The sequence below is a fragment of the Bufo gargarizans genome, chromosome 6 (genome assembly GCF_014858855.1).
Source record: "Bufo gargarizans isolate SCDJY-AF-19 chromosome 6, ASM1485885v1, whole genome shotgun sequence".
NCBI classification, from domain to species: domain Eukaryota; kingdom Metazoa; phylum Chordata; class Amphibia; order Anura; family Bufonidae; genus Bufo; species Bufo gargarizans.
Window position 1 is genome coordinate 120723470 of NC_058085.1, and position 22843 is coordinate 120746312.

Sequence of the window (22843 nt, forward strand, 5' to 3'; positions counted from 1 at the left end):
TTCAGACCTATCCCTTAGCTCAGCTAGCGTTAGATTCATAAAATGCAAGCAGCAGGGATGGCCAACCTGAGGCTCTCCAGATGTTGCAAAACTACAACTCCCAGCATGCCCGGACGGCCAACTGCTATCAGCCTAGAGCAAGGCATTGTAGTTTTATAACAGCTGGAGAGCCACAGGTTGGCCATGCCTGCAGTAAATGGTCTTAATTGTCTCCCCCATATGCAGTGTGTACAGGCAGCTGGGCGCCGCGCTACATTATTACACAGTCACATTTAGCAGCCGCTTGCGAGCTCGGCTCAGTGACTCAGCGGACCGCTCGATGCAATCGACAATCCACTAAGGAGCCTGCGCGTCCCTTCCCAGCATCCTTTGCGCCACGGCTTGGCCTGAGACTTGCCAGTCATTCCTGGACCGGAAGAGGAAACCGTCCTCAGTAGGCACCGGGTTTTTACCATGAAGGAGGCTACAGTTAAACGGCGAGAACCGGAGGATGTTGAGATGAAGGAGGAGGAACCAGCTGCCGTAACCGGAGAGGGAGGGAAGAAGGAGCTGGATAGCGTGACCCTGGAAGGTAAATATGTTCCCCTGTGTACAAACCCCCGTGTTATGGTGGGTGTCATCAGAGGCCTCGGTGTACTCTGCAGCCTTCCTATATGCACAGTGTGCACGATTAACCCCTTAGGGACTGGGGAAATAGTTTTAGCTTTTGTGATCGGATTTTGTGAGGGATTTTACACACACTGGTTTATCTGTTTTAATACATATAAATCCTCCCAAATGTGATTTATTTATTTTTTCCTCAGCATCAAAAGACATTCCTGTGCAGCTAAAACACTGGCCGCGTCCTGTTACATGGGGCGCTGCTGTATACTTCTGTCTGCTCCGTTCCTCTATTACTGAGCTTCCATTTACATGTTGTCCATAATGACATCACTTTGATCGTGGTAGGAATTATGTCCACCAGCAGTGATTGGCTGCCACAGCCATATGCCATGATGTCATCATAGACAGCGTGCACATTATTATTTTTTATAACACTATTAAAAGGGGTTGTTAGAGATAATAAAAAAATCTCAGACAACCTCTACAATGTCTTAAAGGGAACCTGTCACCTCCAAAAACCATCCCAAGCCGCCAGCAGCGTGTTTCCGACAATAATTTTCTTCCTGAAGGCTGATGCGGCTAAAGCTCAGAAAACGTTCTTTTATCCCCTACCAGTGTTCCGTGAAATTTACCTACCCTACCCTCACTTCCTGTTGTGACGAGGCCACATCGGACATGACGTTCTCAGCTTTGGAAGGATGTGTGCCGCGCAGATGCACAACGACGGGGTAGGGAAATTTCACACCAGAGTGGTAGGTAGATTTAACAGAACAAATGGGCATCAGATCTCCCTACCCCCCCCCCCCCCCCCCCAAACTGCGCAGATGCGGTGATCGGATGGATGTTCGGTATAAGAGACCTCCCTGTCCGCTGGTGCGCATGCATGGTGTATCCTAATGGGAGTAGTTAGCCGCGCTTGCGCACTGACCCATAATTTTTCCCTACCCTCTAACCGCTGCTGAGGCTCCTTGTGCATGCGCAGTGTCAGCCGGTGTCCAGCTGAGAGGTAAGTCGCAAGCGCATTAGGTGGCCCCTTCTCCCCAACTCTGCTGTGAAATTTCCCATCGTTGTGCGCCTGCGCGGCACACCTCCTTCCAAAGCTGTGAACTTTTAGCCCCCTTAGGGACTAGAATCCTTGTCCTATTCACCCTGATAGATCTCTATGAGGGTGAATAGGAGCTCACACTGTCCCTGCTGCTCTGTGCTTGAGGATCCTGTGGCCACTGCCACCAATGTTTTTAATACTCGGGTGGGGGGGTGCACTGCGCCACCAATGTTTTTAATACTTGGGTGGGGGGGTGCACTGCGCCACCAATGTTTTTAATACTTGGGTGGGGGGGTGCACTGCGCCACCAATGTTTTTAATACTTGGGTGGGGGGGAGCACTGCGCCACCAATGTCTTTAATACTCGGGTGGGGGGGAGCACTGCGCCACCAATGTCTTTAATACTCGGGTGGGGGGGAGCACTGCGCCACCAATGTCTTTAATACTCGGGTGGGGGGGAGCACTGCGCCACCAATGTCTTTAATACTCGGTTGGGGGGGAGCACTGCGCCACCAATGTCTTTAATACTCGGGTGGGGGGGAGCACTGCGCCACCAATGTCTTTAATACTCGGGTGGGGGGGAGCACTGCGCCACCAATGTCTTTAATACTCGGGTGGGGGGGAGCACTGCGCCACCAATGTCTTTAATACTCGGGTGGGGGGGAGCACTGCGCCACCAATGTCTTTAATACTCGGGTGGGGGGGAGCACTGCGCCACCAATGTCTTTAATACTCGGGTGGGGGGGAGCACTGCGCCACCAATGTCTTTAATACTCGGGTGGGGGGAGCACTGCGCCACCAATGTCTTTAATACTCGCGTGGGGGGGGGCGCACTGCGCCACCAATGAAGAGAAATCTCTCATTCATTCATATACAGGAGGTGGGAGCTGGCTTCAGAATCGCATAGCCGGCTCCCGACCTCTATGAGGGGTTAACTACCGCAGATCGCAGCTACCGCTCATAGAGGTCGGGAGCCGGCTATGTGATTCTGAAGCTAGCTCCCGCCTCCTGTATATAAAAGAATGAGAGATTTCTCTTCATTGGTGGCGCAGTGGCCATAACCCCTCCCCCTCTATTGTCCTCCTTCCTCTCATTGGCGGCAGCACAGGGGGAGGGAGACACTGCTTCCTTTTCCCATGTGCTGCTGAGGGAACACGGAGAACGCTGTCAGCAGCGCGATCCTTGTTCCCAATAAGTTATTGGAATTTCGGTGAAATAGATGCCGATAACAGTCAAAATACTGAATAACGGCCGACAATATCGGTAAAACCGATAATCGGTCGATCCCTACTATGAATGTCATGTCCAGGCGGCCCTGGAAGTGACGAAGTTAGGGAAATTTCACGGAACACCGGAGCGCTTCTCTAGTCACGCTTTGACTGACAGCCGGCAGTTTGGATGGCTTTGCCGAACTCCCTGCATAAGCGCTGTCAGTCACAGCGAAGGGGCAGGGAAGGGGGTGTAGTTATCTTGACTTGAAGCAAGGAGGCCGCTGCCCCATTGATTTTAAGCATGACTAGAAAAGCGCACTGGCAGGGGATAAAAGAATGTTTTCTGAGCTTTAGCCGCATCGGCCTTCATGAAGAAAATTATCGTCGGAAGCACACTGCTGCCTACTGTCAGGTACTGCTGGCGGCTTGGGATGAGTTTTGGAGGTGACGGTTTCCCTTTAAAAGAAAGCAGAGAGAGATTACCTAGTGCAGTAGCTCAGGATAAAATTAGATGGGCAAACGAGATAGGAAGGTGACGGATGTGGATCTTGTAGTAGTCTAGGTGGGAGATGATGACATGTAAAGTGCAAGCAGGATAGAGGGGATATTAGAAATGAGCTGAACATGACGGGAATTGTTAAGGCCTTGGATTTGTTTGGAATGACTGGGCGGAACTGAAGGTTAAGAAGTTTCTCACTGGGAGATCATTCACCCTTTTGTTTTAACATTGGCACCGGTGCAGATCGCACATTTATGGCATGCCGTGTAGACTCACTTGAAGATATGGATAAGATAGTTTCTGCTGGGTTAGAGGGACGCCTAAGTGATGAGATCCCTACTAATGCCCCAAGCAGAGGGCCCTGCCATGCTAAAGATGTTTCATATTTTACTGTCATAATTTTTTTCTGCTCTAGATATTAAGGAACATGTGAAACAGATTGAGAAAGCAGTGTCTGGTAAGGAGCCTCGATTTGTTCTACGTGCCCTGAGAGCATTGCCTTCCACATCACGTCGCCTGAACCCCAATGTCCTGCACAAAGCAATCAATGGCTTCTTCACATCCAACCCTGCCACACGTGATATGTTGCTGAGCTTCCTGGAGGAGGTAAGAGTGCAAGGAAAGATGTTTTGTGTTAGATTATTGCAAGTTTTCAGTGTTGAGGTCATCTTTTGACCCAATCTTTTTCTGCTTTCTTCTCATCAGCTAATGGACACTGAAGGTGATTTGCAATTCAGACCACGAACTGGCAAAGCTGCTTCAGCACCTTTGCTGCCTGAAGTGGAAGCCTACTTGCAGTTACTTCTGGTGATATACTTGATGAACAGCAAACGTTACACTGAGGTGAGAGCACTGCATGTAGGATAAGTGTTTGACTGTCAAGACCATGCTGTGCTATACGGTTGTAAGCCCAGGCTCTTCAAATGTCCCTTATATTGGTCCAGTTACAATGTTCAACCCTTTAGTAACCACCCATACGTGTTTTTACAGCAGTCACTAAGGAGCTTAGGCCAGCGTTTTTTGTTTTTTTTTGACTCTAACAGCCCGGACAGGCAGGAGTGTCATTCCGGGCTGTTTAACACTTTACATGCCGCGGCAATGGCGCCCGCTGCATGTAAAGTGCTGACAGAGGGAGCAGACTCCCATTGGCACCCTGCAAATCCCCAGACCAGCCTTGAGTAATTTCCAGCAGGCTGCGCCTTTCTGTAAATATCATGTAAATTATCCCCTACAGTGAACGCCGTAAAAAAATTAAAAATATTACAGAATTGCTCATTTATTCTTAGTTGCCACCAAAAAAAACTTAATAACAAGCGATCAAAAAATGTCATTTACTCTAAAAAATGATACCAATGAAAAATACAAGCCCTCACACAACTACATAGAAAGAAAAAAGTTATGGGTCTTGGGAAGCAGTGATGCAAAAAATGTTTTTACTTTTAAAAAAGGGGTTTTATTGCAAAAAAAAGTAGTAAAATGTAAGAATATATATATATATATATATATATATTAGGTATCACTGTAATCATAATGACCCAGAGAATTAAGCTATTATGTTATTTATACTAAAAAATGAACACTGTATAATGTAAAAACGCACTGGCAGAATTGCTGTTTATCTCATCTCCCTCCCATAAATAGTTAATAAATGTTAATCAGACAGTTATGTGCACCTCAAAATGGCGCCATTAAAAACTACAACTTTTCCTGCAAAAAAACAAGCCCTCATACAGCTATATAAATGGGGGGGAAAAAAGTTATAGCTCTTGGAATGCGACAATGAACACAGGAAGAAAAATGCTTGGTCAGTAAGGCCAAAAACAAGCTGGTTACTAAAGGGTTAAAGAAGCAGATAGTTTAGATATATGATTGTGGCACAAATGCTGCATATTAGGCCATACTTTTTTCACGCAGGTCACACATTTTCTGTAAAACCATACCCCTTGTTGAACTAGGCCCAGATAATATATGGGGGCTAATATATGTTCTGTACAGCAGTGTGATTTTCTACATCTGCCTGGGACTTCATTATATTTGGAACTTTATTCAGCCATTCACTTGAAGTATCAAGGTCATTGGCACCATAATTAAATTGCATTCTCTGCTCCTTGGTGCTGAATTCATTAGGAACTTTATGGAACGCTAGCCTTTCATAAGAAAGATTTATTTTACCATTCCCTTGTCAAACAGGACTGAAAGAGCCCTTTGCTAAAGGGGTATTCCAGCCATATGCAATTATCACCTATCCACTGGATAGGAGATAAATCTTTGACTGGCTGGGGTCTGACTACTCGGAACTCAACAGATTTGCTAGAATGCAAGATCCGCATTCCTCCCAGCTACAAGACCACGGCTAGGAGGAGTTTGAATATAGCATGCACATTGCTGCTTCACTCGCAGCCGGTGGCACTGGGGAACATGTAATCCCAGTGTTGAGACCGTCTCCGATTTAGCATTAATCACTGATCCAGTGATAATTGCTACTGGCCGGAATACCCATTTAATGTGTATACTGTACAGATCGTTATTTGTAATCCAGAAGTGAGGATTAACATATGCCTGCTTTCAAATATTGTAGTAATTGCACCCTTATTTTTTCCGTTTAGAATAATGAGGATTCAGATTTCCCTTTTCTGTCCAATTTCAGGCACAGAAAGTGTCCGATGACTTGATGCAGAAGATCAGCCCGCAGAACCGACGAGCTCTTGACATAATAGTGGCCAAGTGCTACTACTACCACTCTCGTATCTATGAATTCCGCAACAAGCTGGATGTTGTCAGAAGGTAAGTTATTATTGCATCCCAAATGATACTCTGCAGCAGTGCAGCCGCTTACATTGCTCTCTATTAGCTGTTTTCAGCCATCATTGATGTGAACTTTTAACATTGCCCATAGTGTGCTTGGCAAAGCTGTTCAGTTGAATGTAGACAAGACTCCCGTTGTAGTGCTACTTTTCAGCTGATTGCCAAGCACATTATACAGGAAAAAAAATAAAAAATCCACCCAAACTTTGGTTCCGGGCACTGTATAGTTGGAGCGATTAGAATTAACTAGTCTAACTGTTAATGTTGGTATTCTTGTTTAAAGTGCCTCTGATTTATGCCATTACTTCCCACACTTTGAAAAAAACATGTGAAGGGCTTTAGGTAGTTTGCGGATTTTGATGTACTATTGCATTAAGGTGATCACTGTGGATGCTGTCAATATGCCAACGTAATTGCTGGAGGGATGACAACTGTAATACATAGCCAAACTCCCACCTTAACTTATTATATTATTTTTTTCTCTTTATTCCAGCATTAATTATACAAACAGAAACTTTAAAATATATATATATACACACATACATTTTAGAAATACCCAGACCCCACCCCCCAAGCCACCCAGCCCCACGGAGAGCAAGAAGGAATAGGTAAAAGGGGGGTGGGGAATAATAATATCCATTTAGCTTCTCCCATAAATATCTTTCATTTATTCCATAATTTTTGATGAATGTACATTTTATTTGCAATCAAAGGTAGTCAGACGCACAAGTTTGTGTGACCACCAACCGGGGTGCCCACAGTCGAGTAGTATCACCCCACTACTCAGAAAAGTGTAACGGCAATATATCAAAGACTGGGCACACCTCAAGATATTGAGCCACTAACTTTAATTAAGACAGTTCAAAATAATAACATTAGAGTAACAATCATAAAACAGTATCTGTAAAATTCATAATAAATTATTGTGACAGTGCAATCTTATTAATGCACTAAAAACGCTAGTTGTCCTGATGGATAGCAGATAAGTTTATAAAACAGCTGAATATATGTGCGCAGCAGCTCAAATGACTTGCGTAATTTCGTCCCAAATAGCAGAGATAGTCAGTCTCTTATAGTGGAAACAATGTCCTTAAAAATAGCAGCACAGCATCGGACAGAAAGCAACAAATGGCAAGGTAACTAAGTTCGTATCACTGATTGGCAGGGTAGTTATGAGTCCGTATTGCTAACAAGCAGCTTTGTACCACCTTGATAGCGCCTGCAGTGAAGATGTTGAATGCACCAACTGACTAACACACAGCGGCGTCCCGCTGACAGTAGCTGTGTGGTAAACTTAGTAACACCGACCTTAGGTCGGAACGGTCTTACCCGCTTGGTGCGACCCCAGCTGTCCTGCGATGTTCAAATGGAGTTTTCCTTTTCCTCCACCAGGATTTCGTTTGCCACGTCGTGGATCTATACACGCGAGTCCGCCGGTTTGGCTTCGGACCCAATTTGATAATGCCTTCCACGCGGACCTTTAACAGATGATTGGCAGAGGTCTTGATCCCTTACGTAGTGCACTACTCCTTGGAGAGATTGGGGGTCTGACCAGACGCGTTTCGGGGTTGGAATATCCCCTTCTTCAGTGGTTATCAGACCGCCCCTCCCATAAAGCTCTTTTATATGCATGTGAGTCCGCCGGTTTGGCTTCGGACCCAATTTGATAATGCCTTCAACAGATGATCGGCAGAGTATCCCCTTCTTCAGTGGTTACCTAGCCTCTACACCATATAAAAGAGCTTTATGGGAGGGGCGGTCTGATAACCACTGAAGAAGGGGATATTCCAACCCCGAAACGCGTCTGGTCAGACCCCCAATCTCTCCAAGGAGTAGTGCACTACGTAAGGGATCAAGACCTCTGCCGATCATCTGTTGAAGGTCCGCGTGGAAGGCATTATCAAATTGGGTCCGAAGCCAAACCGGCGGACTCGCATGTATAGATCCACGACGTGGCAAACGAAATCCTGGTGGAGGAAAAGGAAAACTCCATTTGAACATCGCAGGACAGCTGGGGTCGCACCAAGCGGGTAAGACCGTTCCGACCTAAGGTCGGTGTTACTAAGTTTACCACACAGCTACTGTCAGCGGGACGCCGCTGTGTGTTAGTCAGTTGGTGCATTCAACATCTTCACTGCAGGCGCTATCAAGGTGGTACAAAGCTGCTTGTTAGCAATACGGACTCATAACTACCCTGCCAATCAGTGATACGAACTTAGTTACCTTGCCATTTGTTGCTTTCTGTCAGATGCTGTGCTGCTATTTTTAAGGACATTGTTTCCACTATAAGAGACTGACTATCTCTGCTATTTGGGACGAAATTACGCAAGTCATTTGAGCTGCTGCGCACATATATTCAGCTGTTTTATAAACTTATCTGCTATCCATCAGGACAACTAGCGTTTTTAGTGCATTAATAAGATTGCACTGTCACAATAATTTATTATGAATTTTACAGATACTGTTTTATGATTGTTACTCTAATGTTATTATTTTGAACTGTCTTAATTAATTAAAGTTGGTGGCTCAATATCTTGAGGTGTGCCCAGTCTTTGATATATTGCTGTTACATTTTATTTTCCTTGATATAGCCAGCTTTCTCAATAGAACAATATACGCTCATCATATTTATCCACTCTTTGACAGTGCGCACTTCTGGCCACCAATAAGCGGACCAGGAAGAGATATTTATAAGTCATAGTCTGGTTCTCTTTTGAAAGATTGTACTGTGTTTCACCCAATATACAAATAAAAATCAATAGATAGCTTAACACAAAAGATGTCTCCTAGTACTTCAATGAGACCTTGCCAAAATGTTTGTATTTTAGGACATCACCGCCACAAATGGATAATGTCCACTTTGGAATTTTGACATTTTGGGCATACAACTGCCTTACCAGTTGAGAATTTTTGAAATCACATATAAGTGATGCAAGATCATAAATTGCGTAACTATGCGAAGGATTTCTCACCTGCTTGCTTGCCAGTACCTCCTCCATTGTTCCTCAGTTAGTTAATGGGCCTAGGTCCTTTCCCCGTGCTATCTTTCTAGTGCATATTCCCCTTTCTAGAGCATAAAATAAAATTCAATAGTACCCTCGGTATCTTATTTTTAACTCCTTTAAAAATTGTAAATATCTAAAAGAACTCTGCCTAACATTGCCTAGACTCCCTAAAATCTCTTCCTTCGACTTTAATACCCCATCCATAATATATTGTGATAAGTACCAAAAAAAACTAGTGTAGTCCAATATTTGGCCTCTTCACTAAAAAAGTGCTATCCCCCAATCTGTAATTGTACCAGAAGGGAGTCATTCGTGTAAAAGCCACCTTAAGGGCCCTTGCACACGACCATATGCCCTCCAATATATACGGTCCGTGAGTGGGCCATATGTCCCAGAGCGGCATTGATCACGCACACGGGAGCACACAGCATCATAGATTACAATGATGCTGTGCATGTAGGGCCGCCCGTGGGGCTATTGTCCCACACTCATACGATCTTATGATTGCAGGACAATAGTCCTGTGGGCAGCCCGACGTGCACAGCATTAATGTAATCTATGATGCTGTTTGCTCCTGTGCGCATGATCAATGCCGCTCCGGGACATATGGCCCACTCACGGACCATATATCTCGGAGGGCATATGGTCGTGTGCAAGGGCCCTAACTTTGATCCCGACAGTTAACCCAAGGTGGTAAAATCTCTTGTAGTCATTAACACCAGCTCCAGCGTCACTGTGGAGACAGCCTAGGACTAGATAAAGGTCCACATGAGTGTATTATGAAAGCCTGTTAGGGCATACCAGTAATATAGGTTCCTGATCATATTTCTGCGTAAAGGCACAATATACCAACATACATAACTATGCCTGTATATTGTAAAAAAAAAAATATTATTTTTTTTACAAAAACTGAAAAAAAGATGCAAAACACATATTTAAAAAAATAAATGTAATTTATTAAAAAATACATTATAAAAAAACCTCCACATATATGCTATCCCCATAACTGCCACAACACATGAATATACTTGTATCAGCAATAAACAACATATAAAAAAAAAGGGTTTTTTTTGTTTTGCATTTTCTCTCTCAAAAATGTAACTCTATTATACATACCCCAAAATGATACACGGAGATGCTACATTTTGTTCTGAAAAATAAGAACCCATATTGCTAAACTGATGCAAAAAAATAACATTTTGTCTGGTCCTAAAGACAATCGAATGTCCGGTTTGTGAAGCTGTTAAAAATGTACACTGTAATAACCTGCTACACCAGATCTCTTCTGGTATAGGAATAAAAAGAAGGGAGTTATTCAAAGGGAATATCTGGACGTTTGGCCTAATTTAAGGCATGCTACTAACTTGTGGAGGGAAGTTTTTTTTTTAATAACATAGGATTTCCCTGGTGCCTCAGTCTCCACTGAACTTGCGCAGGCTGTTGGCTCTTTTCATTGGGTCCTGACCATATGGGGCCACTTTTTTTCTTCTTCAGCATTATAGTCAATGCAATCAAACAGAAAATAAAAAGGTGCCACATCTGGTTGGGACTAGGGATGAGCGAATCCACTTCGGATGAAACATACGAAGTGGATTCGCATAAAACTTTGTTCCAATACTGTATGGAGCAGGAGCTCCGTACAGTATTAGAATATATTGGCTCAGATGAGCTGAAGTTATTGCTTCGTGAAGTCTTACGAGACTTTGCGCAATAACTTCATAAATTGAATTTGTCCTGTAAAAATCAATTTCCCGAACTCTGGTTCGGTTCCAAGTAGTTGGGACCCATACGGAAGAGCCTACAGTGTGTGTTCAACAGTGCAGCGGCATTGGGGGAGCAAGCGAGGGTCCTATGTAAAGGAGCTTCCCTCCACAAGTTAGCACCATGCCCTAATTAGACCAAATGCTCGAAGAACCCCTTTAAGTATTTTATTGCACTGAGCACAAAGCATTGTAGTTTTGTAGGATACAGTGTTTAAATGTATCCCCTAAGTGTGACTTTTTGAGATCATGATACAGGGGATGGACACAGAAAACAGTGTATAGCTTTGGTAAATGTATGGAGGTCAGTCCTTTTATATGAATCTTACTGTAAGCAAACCTGTCGCCATGAAATGCACTGCAGTCTGAAGGCAGTTTTGTTATAGAGCTGGAGGAGCTGAGCAGTTTTACATAAAGTTTGTGGTAAACGATTCCGCAAAACATTTAATATATTCATTTACATCTCTGTCCTTTCCGAGCCCTGTAGCCATGGTGACAGTCATGTCAGTGATTCATAGCATTCCCTGTATAAATGTGTGTACATATACAGACGTGGACAAAATTGTTGGTACCCTTTGGTCAATGAAAGAAAAAGTCACAATGGTCACAGAAATAACTTTAATCTGACAAAAGTAATAATAAATTAAAATTCTATAAATGTTAACCAATGAAAGTCAGACATTGTTTTTCAACCATGCTTCAACAGAATTATGTAAAAAAATAAACTCATGAAACAGGCATGGACAAAAATGATGGTACCCCTAGAAAACACAGAACATAATGTGACCAAAGGGACATGTTAATTCAAGGTGTGTCCACTAATTAGCATCACAGGTGTCTACAACCTTGTAATCAGCCATTGGGCCTATATATATGGCTCCAGGTAATCACTGTGTTGTTTGGTGATATGGTGTGTACCACACTCGACATGGACCAGAGGAAGCAAAGGAAAGAGCTGTCTCAAGAGATCAGAAAGAAAATTATAGACAAGCATGTTAAAGGTAAAGGCTATAAGACCATCTCCAAGCAACTAGATGTTCCTGTGAGTACAGTTGCACATATTATTCATAAGTTTAAGATCCATGGGACTGTAGCCAACCTCCCTGGACGTGGCCGCAGGAGGAAAATTGATGACAAATCTAAGAGACGGATAATCCGAATGGTAACAAAAGAGCCTAGAAAGACTTCTAAAGAGATTCAAGGTGAACTTCATGCTCAAGGAACATCAGTGTCAGATCGCACCATCCGTCGTTGTTTGAGCCAAAGTGGACTACATGGGAGACGACCAAGGAGGACACCATTGTTGAAAACGAATCATAAAAAAGCAAGACTGGAATATGCCAAACTACATGTTGACAAGCCACAAAGCTTCTGGGAGAATGTCCTGTGGACAGATGAGACAAAAATCGAAGTTTTTGCCAAGGCACATCAGCTGTATGTTCACAGACGAAAAAATGAAGCATATCAAGAAAAGAACACTGTCCCTACTGTGAAACATGGAGGAGGCTCTGTTATGTTCTGGGGCTGCTTTGCTGCGTCTGGCACAGGGTGTCTTGAATCTGTGCAGGGTACAATGAAATCTCAAGACTATCAAGGAATTCTAGAGAGAAATGTACTAGCCAGTGTCAGAAAGCTTGGTCTCAGTCGCAGGTCATGGGTCTTGCAACAGGACAATGACCCAAAACACACCGCTAAAAACACCCAAGAATGGCTAAGAGGAAAAAATTGGACTATTCTAAAGTGGCCTTCTATGAGCCCTGACCTCAATCCTATTGAGCATCTTTGGAAGGAGCTGAAACATGCAGTCTGGAAAAGGCACCCTTCAAACCGGACACAACTGGAGCAGTTTGCTCATGAGGAGTGGGCCAAAATACCTGCTGAGAGGTGCAGATGTCTCATTGACAGTTACAGGAAGCGTTTGATTGCAGTGATTGCCTCAAAAGGTTGCGCAACAAAATATTAAGTTAGGGGTACCATCATTTTTGTCCATGCCTGTTTCATGAGTTTATTTTTTTACATAATTCTGTTGAAGCATGGTTGAAAAACAATGTCTGACTTTCATTGGTTAACATTTATAGAATTTTAATTTATTATTACTTTTGTCAGATTAAAGTTATTTCTGTGACCATTGTGACTTTTTCTTTCATTGACCAAAGGGTACCAACAATTTTGTCCACGTCTGTATAGCTGTCATTCAAGACCAGACACTTGGCTACTAAGCTCAGAAAGAGCAGAGGTGTTAATAAATAAATGTATACATTTCAAGTTTTGCTGGATCTTTTCCCAAAAAATATGTATGAATCTGCTCAGCTTCTTCCACTTTAATATTCTCTTTGCAGATTATAGTGCATTTTCATGTTGACAGGTTTTCAGTAGATAAACATTATCCTTGCCTGCTGCCTATATTCCGAGGATCAGCACTATCGGAAAGAATTTTCGCTTGTGCATAGCAAGTATTAAATGCTAGTTAAATTAGAAATATTTCTAAAAGTTATGGAAATCCTAAATTATTGTAAAAATAACAAACCTATATTTACTGAATCCAGTAAACTACAAACAACGTAATTTATCTTTTAAGGTTTATTAGGAATGTTTGGTGACAAGGTATTATAAACTGTAACATTTTCCAGCTTCTTGCATGCAAGACTGCGCACAGCCACACTCCGGCATGATGCAGATGGACAGGCTACGCTGCTTAACCTGCTACTCAGAAACTACTTACAGTACAACCTGTACGACCAGGCTGAGAAGCTGGTGTCCAAGTCTGTGTTCCCTGAGCAAGCTAATAACAATGAGTGGGCCAGATACTTGTATTATACGGGTAAGTAGACCATGAAAGTTAGGACTAGAAGGTACCAAGGTTTGTTTTATGTTCAACGACACCATTGTTAGCATTCCTGCTTTTTAGATGTAATTTGATTGTACCCAGGGCACCAGCTGTATGAAGACTTCACTTTAGTTGACGTCCTGTAAAACTGGCCACTGTATGTGACCTAAGGAAAGTAAATAGTAAACCCCAATGGAGCAGAATCGGAGGTGAATGGGTACATTCACTGTACAGTGTTGCATAAAGTAAATGTTTAGGAGTCATGCTGTTACTGACACCAAAAAACAATACAAAATGGAGAACTCAAGAATCATTTAAAATGATTCTCTTCCATTTCAACCTGAAACCCCAAATAATGCTAAAAAGGAAATACTCTATGTACTAGCAGGCATTAAGTATGGCAACTATTTCATTCAAATACGGAATTAAAAACGCCAGTGTGAAAGTAACCTTAGCCTTCTAATGTCCCCAAAAAATAAAATGGCATTCACAAAATTATCGATACATGAAATAGACATATGGGGAATGTAAAGTAATTATTTTTGTAGTTATTACTATCTATTATAAAAGTTGAGAAATTGAAATTTGGAAATTTGCAACTTTTTCCAATTTTTTGGTAAATTGTTTGTTTTTTATTAAATTTTTAATTTTTTTGACTCAAATGTACCACTATCATGAAGTACAATATGTGACGAGAAAACAATCTGAGAATGGCCTGGTTAAGTAAAAGCGTTTTAAAGTTATCACCACATAAAGTGACACTGGTCAGATTTGCAAAGAATGGCCTGGTCCTAAAGGTGAAAAATGGCAAGGTCCTTAAGAGGTTAATAGTATTTGTTTTTAATTGATTTATTTTTAGTATATAAAAAAAAGCTATATATCATGTAACATAATCCAGGTGTGCACAATTACTTCATGTATCCCTTTTTTTTCTTTTGTGTATTTGTTTTGGGTCATTGGCATTTGGCACACATGTATCCACCCCTTGTTACGTTTTGACCTCTAACAGTAGACCTTTCCTCGGTTTAATATGTAATATTCTTTTTGTAAGTCTCAACAATCTCTATATTGTGCATCGTATTGCCTCTTAAACACACTGCACAAAATCTTCCCTCAGGCCGCATTAAAGCCATTCAGTTGGAATATACTGAAGCAAGAAGGACCCTAACTAATGCCTTAAGAAAGGCCCCCCAGCATACCGCAGTGGGCTTCAAGCAGACAGTGAGTAGTTGATTTCTATGTATCTCCAAGTCGCCTTAAAACCTACCAGGAGTGTAGCTATAGTGGAAGCAGGGGAACTCAGAAGGGGCCTGTTTGGTAGGAGGACTGAAAGATTTTGTCAGAGCCCCCACAACAGCATTATAAAATGACATTATATACAGTGACATGACATACAGTATAGACGTGTAGGAAACGGGTGGTGGAGCTGGTTGGCCTGGTCTGAGCGCTATCTTGACTAGGCACAGCATTGAGGGTTGCACGGGAGGAGGAGGGAGCTGGGGGGGTGGGGGTGATGTTCAGAAATTTGTTGTGGGCCCAGTCAGTTTTAGTTACTCCACTGGATCCTACAGTGTAAATATGTGCGTCTGATACCGTCTTCTTAGGTTCACAAACTTCTGATAGTGGTGGAGCTGTTATTGGGGGAAATTCCAGATCGTCTTCAATTCAGACAGTTGTCATTGAAAAGGTCTTTAATGCCGTATTTTCTGCTTACTCAAGGTAAGTGATTCATCTACTTTTGTAGTCCTGTTATTTCTTTCTAGGAACAAGCTGCAGTTATTTTGAGTACATGTTGATTGCCAATGTGAATGTGTGCAATGCAAATCTCCAAGGTTCTGCTCTTGTGATCATTAGTGATCCACCCACATACATCATTATGCATTTCTTCTGCTGTCAGTAAACATACATTAAAGGGCTTCTGTCATCAGATACTTCACAATTAAAGGATCCCACCTGTGACGTTGCGCTTGACAGTTGAACATGGTCTTGATCTCCTCTTCCTAGGTACCCGCATTCTTGAGAAATTTTTTAATATGCAAATGAGCTTCTAGGAGTAACAGGGACAGTGCTCCCAGAGGTTTTGCTCACTGCCCTTCATGCCATGCCCCTACCACTGACTCGCAGGGCCAGGCAGTGAAGACATATTCATGCCTGGCCCTGAAATCTTGCAGGAGCTCATCCAGTGGGCACACGGTACAGGTGAAACGGTTTTATTGTGACGTACCTGATAACAGAACCTCTTTTAAAGGAAAATAATTTGGGAATGAAAAGCCCTTATCAAAGATTCACTACACACAGACATCTTCTATACTAAGGGCTCTTGCACACGACCGTATGGCTTTTTTCTGTATTTTGCTGTCCGTTTTTAACGGATCCATTGTTCCGTTATTTGTTTCCGTTGTGTTTTTACGTTTCCTTTTTGTAGTTCCTCACAAAATCTCCGTATGGTTTCCATATTCGAACCGTTGTTTGCGGATCGCAAACAGAAACATACAATTTTTAATCATTAATGTAATGTGTTTTTAACAGTAAACATGAGCAAAGTTGGCATGGATCCGCAAAAAAACGTTTTTTTGCGGACCATTGACTTGAATGGAGCCACGGATCGTTATTTGCGTATTTGCGGGCAGTAATAGGACAAGTTCTATCTTTCAGCGGAACGGAAATACGGAAACTGAATGCAGTACGGAGTTTTTTTTTTTTTTTGCAGAACCATTAAAATTAATGATTCCGCATTCGTACCACAAACGGAATCCACAAAAATATGGTGCGTCCCCATTCGCTTTTATGGGACAGTTCTGAAGTATTCACTTGAACAGACAGATCTGTCCCATAGAAGTGAATGGGGACGCCATACTTGCAATTACACATAGAAACATAGAATGTGTCGGCAGATAAGAACCATTTGGCCCATCTAGTCTGCCCAATATATCTGAATCCTATGAATAGTCCCTGGCCCTATCTTATATGAAGGATAGCCTTATGCCTATCCCATGCATGCTTAAACTCATCCACTGTATTTGCAGCTACCACTTCTGCAGGAAGGCTATTCCATGCATCCACTACTCTCTCAGTAAAGTAATACTTCCTTATATTACTTTTAAACCTTTGCCCCTCTAATTTAAAACGGTGTCCTCTTGTGGTAGTTTTTCTTCTTTTAAATATGCTCTCCTCCTTTACCGAGTTGATTCCCTTTATGTATTTAAAAGTTTCTATCATATCCCCTCGGTCTCTTCTTTCTTCCAAGCTATACATATTAAGGTCCTTTAATCTTTCCTGGTAAGTTTTATCCTCCAATCCATGTACTAGTTTAGTAGCTCTTCTCTAAACTCTCTCTAGAGTATCAATATCCTTCTGGAGATATGGCCTCCAGTACTGCGCACAATACTCCAAGTGAGGTCTCACCAGTGTTCTATACAGCGGCATAAGCACCTGCTCACCACCGCAATTGCTGCGGCAAGCAGGTAAACTGAGCAGAGATGGTAGCTCTCGTATGAGCCTTCTCTTCAAACAAATGATCCGCGGGGGTGCTGGGAGTCGGACCCCTGACAATCAGATATTGATGACCTTTCCTGAGGATAGGTCATCAAGAGTAAAAAGCGGACAACCCCTTTAAGTACAGGAAAAATAAGTTATTTGCCCAACTGTTTTTTCCTTAATCCCTGATTGCAGGTATGTTTGAGATACCAGCTGATCATGCAGAGTATTCACATCTAACAAATGAAATCTGTCCTAAGATTTGTTTCTACATCAAATTTCCCAAAAAGTTGTTTTCTTTTACAGCTGTGCGCACAGGCAACCTGTCCAAATTCAATCAGGTGCTGGAGCAGTTCTGTGAGAAGTTCCAGACAGATGGTACATACACACTCATCATTCGGTTGAGACATAATGTTATCAAGACAGGTATGTAAATGAAACCATTTAAGGATCAGGCATGTTGTCTGGCACAACCTTTTTATCCTCCAGCCATTGAAATGAACATGTTTATCTCCTTTAAAATATCTTTTGATATTTATGGGTAGTTGATACTTGTCAGCCAAACAAACTTTTGACCAACAGATTTCGGTTGTGTATAGCCAACAAGAAGCCCTTCTTTATGAACCAGAATGAAGAGCTCCTCTACTGGACCCGGAATATCCATTAATTACATTACATGGGCATTCATTTGTGATGCTGCATTTCAGGGGAATCTCTGGCCAGACACATTTTCCTCCAGGGCTACAGGCTTATTGCCAAGGGTTAGAGGAGCTGTACCTGTGGTAATCAATTGATCTCTGGGCTAATATGCAGTCCTGCAAGGTCTTTTTAGAGACATTTAGGCCTCTTTCACACAAGCGTGTCCGGATGCGTCCCGGGTGCAATGCGTTTTGCACGCGCGTAATAAAAAACTGAATGTGGTACCCAGACCCGAACCTCTTCACAGAAGTTAAGGTTTGGGTTCAAGGTTGTGTAGATTGTATTATTTCCCCTTATAACATGGTTATAAGGGAAAATAATAGCATTCTGAATACAGAATCCATAGTACAATAGGGCTGGAGGGGTTAAAAACAATAAAAAATGATTTAACTCACCTTAATCCACTTGTTCACGCAGCCGGCATCTCTTCTGTCTTCATCTGTGAGCAGTGGGACCTTTGATGACGTCACTGCACTTATCACATGGTCCATCACATGATATTTTACCATGGTGATGGATCATGTGACGGACCATGTGATGAGCGTAGTGACGTCATCAAAGGTCCTATTCCTCAAAGAAGAAGACGACAGAAGAGATGCCGGCTGCGTGAACAAGTGGATTAAGGCGAGTTAATTATATATATATTTTTTTAACCCCTCCAGCCCTATTGTACTATGCATTCTGTATTCAGAATGCTATTATTTTCCCTTATAACCGTGCTTGAAAATCGCTCCGCACTTGCTTGCGATTTTCACGCAGCCCCATTCACTTCTATGGGGCCTACGTTGCGTGAAAAACGCACAATATAGAACATGCTGTGATTTTCACGTAACGCAGAAGTGATTCGTGAAAATCACCGCTCATGTGCACAGCCCCATAGAAATGAATGGGTCACCCATTGCACCCGCGCAGAAATCTCGCCCGTGTGAAAGAGGCCTTAGGGTGAGATTTATCAAAACTGGTGTAAAGGAAAACTGGCTTTGTTGCCAATAGCAACCAGTCAGATTCCACTTTTCATTTTTCAGAGCTCCCTTATCTTTATATCGGTCTGTTGTGTGTGCCTTTTATAATATCGGTCCCCTTCTATTTTAGGTGTTCGTATGATCAGTCTGTCATACTCCAGGATTTCATTGCCTGACATTGCTCAGAAATTACAGCTTGACAGTCCAGAGGATGCAGAGTTCATAGTGGCTAAGGTTAGTGATTTCAAAGACACAGCAGGGCAACTATGGCCACACTCTTACATGTTTTGTTCCAGCTTTATGGATGTAGAGTCAGTCAGGTACCTTACATGAACAGAATAATCTGTGGTATGCAAACAACCAATAATACATTTCATGTTACATTTTCAAACTTTTTTTGCAGGCAATCCGTGATGGAGTCATTGAGGCCAGTATTAATCATGAGAAGGGATATGTCCAGTCTAAAGAGATGACTGATATCTATTCTACAAGGGAACCTCAGCTGGCCTTTCATCAACGCATTTCATTCTGTCTAGACATACACAATATGTCTGTCAAGGTAAAGATTGAGGGAGGGACACAAATATGCTGTAGATAAATTATGAAAAATTGAGTGTCAGCCTTATGTACACTGCGCTGTATGGATTGACGAGTAAGTGCTACTGTTGTGTGTGTGCGATAGAATTAATATTATACTTGAGAGCACAATATTTTTTAAGTGATCTTGCTGAACTATTTTGAGGAGCGTCTGTTAATATGCCATTGTGTGAAATGTGAATGAATTGTGTAATTACAAATGCTTCTCTTCATTTTCATCCTATAGGCTATGAGATTTCCTCCTAAATCTTACAACAAAGACTTGGAGTCAGCTGAGGTGAGCATCACAGGGAAACTACAGGAGCATTGTCACAGGAAAGGTGGATTATGTGGTTTAGATCTCTGATCTCGACAAGATTACATTTATGACACACTTTCAATTCTATAATATTTTTAGTTATTGGCCCTTTGTGTGAGAGCACCACTCCTATATATCTAAAGCATAATGGCAAATGAAAATGCTTTTTTTAAGGACTATTGCCATTTATATTTCCTATTTCATTTTATTATATGTCTTGTTGTTGTATAGCTGGTTGTACAACACTAGCATTCACCCTGAAGTTATTGTCTCTGTAGGATTGCCCCTTGTAGCTATATGAGGCAGTATAGCTTTTGGAAAGCCCTGGTGCTCATATATAGTAAAAATTTGGTCACAAGGTGTTTTTGTTTTTTGCATTTAAATTTTTCTTCCCTATCCTCCTCGAGCCACAACTGTTTTATTTTTCCTTTCACATAGCTGTATGTTGGCTTATTTTTTGCGGGACAAGTTGTACTTTCTGTTGCCACAATTTAATATTGCATACAACGTAGTGGGAAGCAGGGGAAAAAAAAAATCAAAATAGGGTGAAAATGCATTTTTTACTTTTATTTTTTATTTTTTTGTCTACTGAGCTGTGTGGGGACTCATTTTTTTTTTTTTTTATTCTGAACAATCGTGGATTTTTTTACATCCATTATTTGTACAGAATTGCTAATTTCTTCAGAGACACCCAGTGCATTAAAAATCTATTACCGGAATCCTCATTGGCCGCTGAGGATGCACAGAAGCGCGAGATTCCGTTTTTTTTTTTTTTAACCTTTTTAGATGCCCTGATCTCACTTGATCACAGAATCTAAAGGCTTTAATGACAACGATCGTCATTTTAGCCGGTTGCGGCCATTAGCCACGGGTCTCCGTGGAGACCCATCGGTGATGACACCTGCTGCATGCTTGAGCTGGCACCATGTTTGCATTTCCCACCAGCGCCGTACATGTACAGCGTCGGTAGCAAAGATGTTAAATCCCTCCACTCCTCTGCGCATGAATTGCAAGAAGACCAGATCTACAACTCCCATTACAAGTGACTAGGGGAGCAGATTCGAAACTCAGATGGGGAGAATGCTCTGTACAGCATCTAGAGAACAATACTTTTAGAAACCACTGCCTAAGGTGGGCTGTAACTTAACTCGGCCTGTATGTGACACTGACATGTATTCCTTTCTCCTTCAGTACCGTCACTGATATATCTTTCTCTCCATAGGAACGGCGTGAAAGAGAACAGCAGGATTTAGAATTTGCTAAAGAAATGGCAGAGGATGATGATGATGGATTTCCGTGACCCTCACTTTTAGCTATGCTTACACTTATGTTAAATTTATAATAGGGGTTTTGGTTTCATGCCATATTGGTCATTGTATAAACATAACTGCATGTCTATTCAGTGGAGAGTGGGACGCCTTTTCATATACACTGTGACAGAACCACCAGCACTTACTGTGTTAGGCGGACTTATCACAATGTAGTTATGGTAGGGTTTTTTTAAACAAACTACATCCTTCTTGTCTTAAGACCCACTCAAGGTTTCTAACTTTGACAACTGCACTGTATTAAGCCAACATTATATAGTGTATTAATAAGACCTGGCTAGCCGTCACTACTGAGTCTCAAACTTTGAATTTATTTTCATTGTCTTGTAGTCAACTCCTGATATAATTCTCCTTAGTGCTTACATCAAGTTACACAAGGAAGAACATGGCCCATATTACAAATTGTCATTGACTTACAAATTAGGATTTTGTTCAAATTTTTTTTTTTTTTAATCTGTAGGGTAAAGACATGTCATATTTTCAATTTGCTCTTTAGTAATTCATTAAAAGCTGTTTGTATCCAAATTGTATCTCTTTGATTTGCATGATATGACAAATAGCTATGTGTTACTGTAACTGGGGGTTAAATGCATCAGTTTGCATTTATGCAAAGATGCATTAGATGTTAAGGGAACAAGTCCACACTTTTTTATATTGATTGTTTAAATTGAGTATTCTGGTTTTGCAATTTAATCAATTGACAGGAAACATCACACGTTATCGCTTACTAAAAGTGATTGTTTATCTATAATACCCCGTTTTCCTGCACTCCATCATGGTCATGTGACACTTTTTCCACTGTGTTGGCACCCTAGCCCAATGACCTAACGTCTACATCTGAACCATGGCAAGGCTTGTAAGGCTCTTCCCCATAGACACAACATCGTCAAGGACGTTGCCTCTGAGGGTGGTATTCTGGTTACCCCCTGGGTCCTGCTCTGTAGACTAGATGTTGGCAATGATGCTGTGTCCTAGGGAAGTTTTTTTTACAGCAGGGCTTCAAGCAGGTTTGGATCCAGGGCTGCCATCAGGATTTTCAGGGCTCCATACAGGCAAACCATGTGCCCCATATTCTTACGCTGTTTACTAATCACCATAAATAATATGTTCACTATATTGTACAGGTTATTATGATTGCAGGGATACAAGATTAGTTTTTTATTTAATAAAATAGTAATACTAGAAGGTAAAAAAAAATCCTATGTTTACTGCAGAGCTTTTCTATAGAGTAGGTAAGGCAGCTGTTGTACTGTACAGAAGTTCCGGGGTTTAGACCTTATTGAGATCTGTAAAATAGTCGTTATAGTAAAAGTTATGGCAGATAAATAGAATTTTTGCTTTCCACCTTTTTTTCTTTTAGTTTCAATAAATTTGTATTAAAGTTGGTACATAAATAGCATCCAGAGCTCAGATGATTGTGATGATTGTTACAATGATATAGGGTTACATCGGTAGAGTTACAAACACATTTTTTGCAATGAACTATAAAATCAAACACATTTTACACTAAAACAGGAGAGGGGGGGGGGGGGGTAGGCATGGGCGGATTGTTAGGCCCACCAGGAATCTGAGAATCAGAGATTTTTTTGGTTGTGGGTCACAGTACACATATAGGCAATGTTGTGCTAAATTCGCTAGAGATCCAGGGCAGCCACTGGTTTAGGGCCTTGACTTTGAAATGGAGCGTTGGAGCGAATGCCACCGTGTGGCACATATGTTGGTTTATA

The 22843-nt window shown here is 41.9% G+C and overlaps 1 protein-coding gene across 1 annotated transcript; it reads left to right on the forward strand.

Moving 5' to 3' along the window:
- The first annotated feature begins 384 nt into the window (after positions 1-384).
- On the forward strand, positions 385-21641 carry PSMD3 (proteasome 26S subunit, non-ATPase 3). The gene is made up of 12 exons (XM_044298449.1): positions 385-571; positions 3774-3964; positions 4064-4201; positions 6006-6142; positions 13559-13749; positions 14873-14976; positions 15360-15474; positions 17539-17658; positions 19024-19127; positions 19297-19452; positions 19717-19767; positions 21011-21641. The coding sequence occupies exons 1-12, from the start codon at positions 454-456 to the stop codon at positions 21086-21088; spliced, it is 1503 nt and encodes a 500-aa protein (XP_044154384.1). The 5' UTR covers positions 385-453; the 3' UTR covers positions 21089-21641.
- Positions 21642-22843: the final 1202 nt, after the last annotated feature.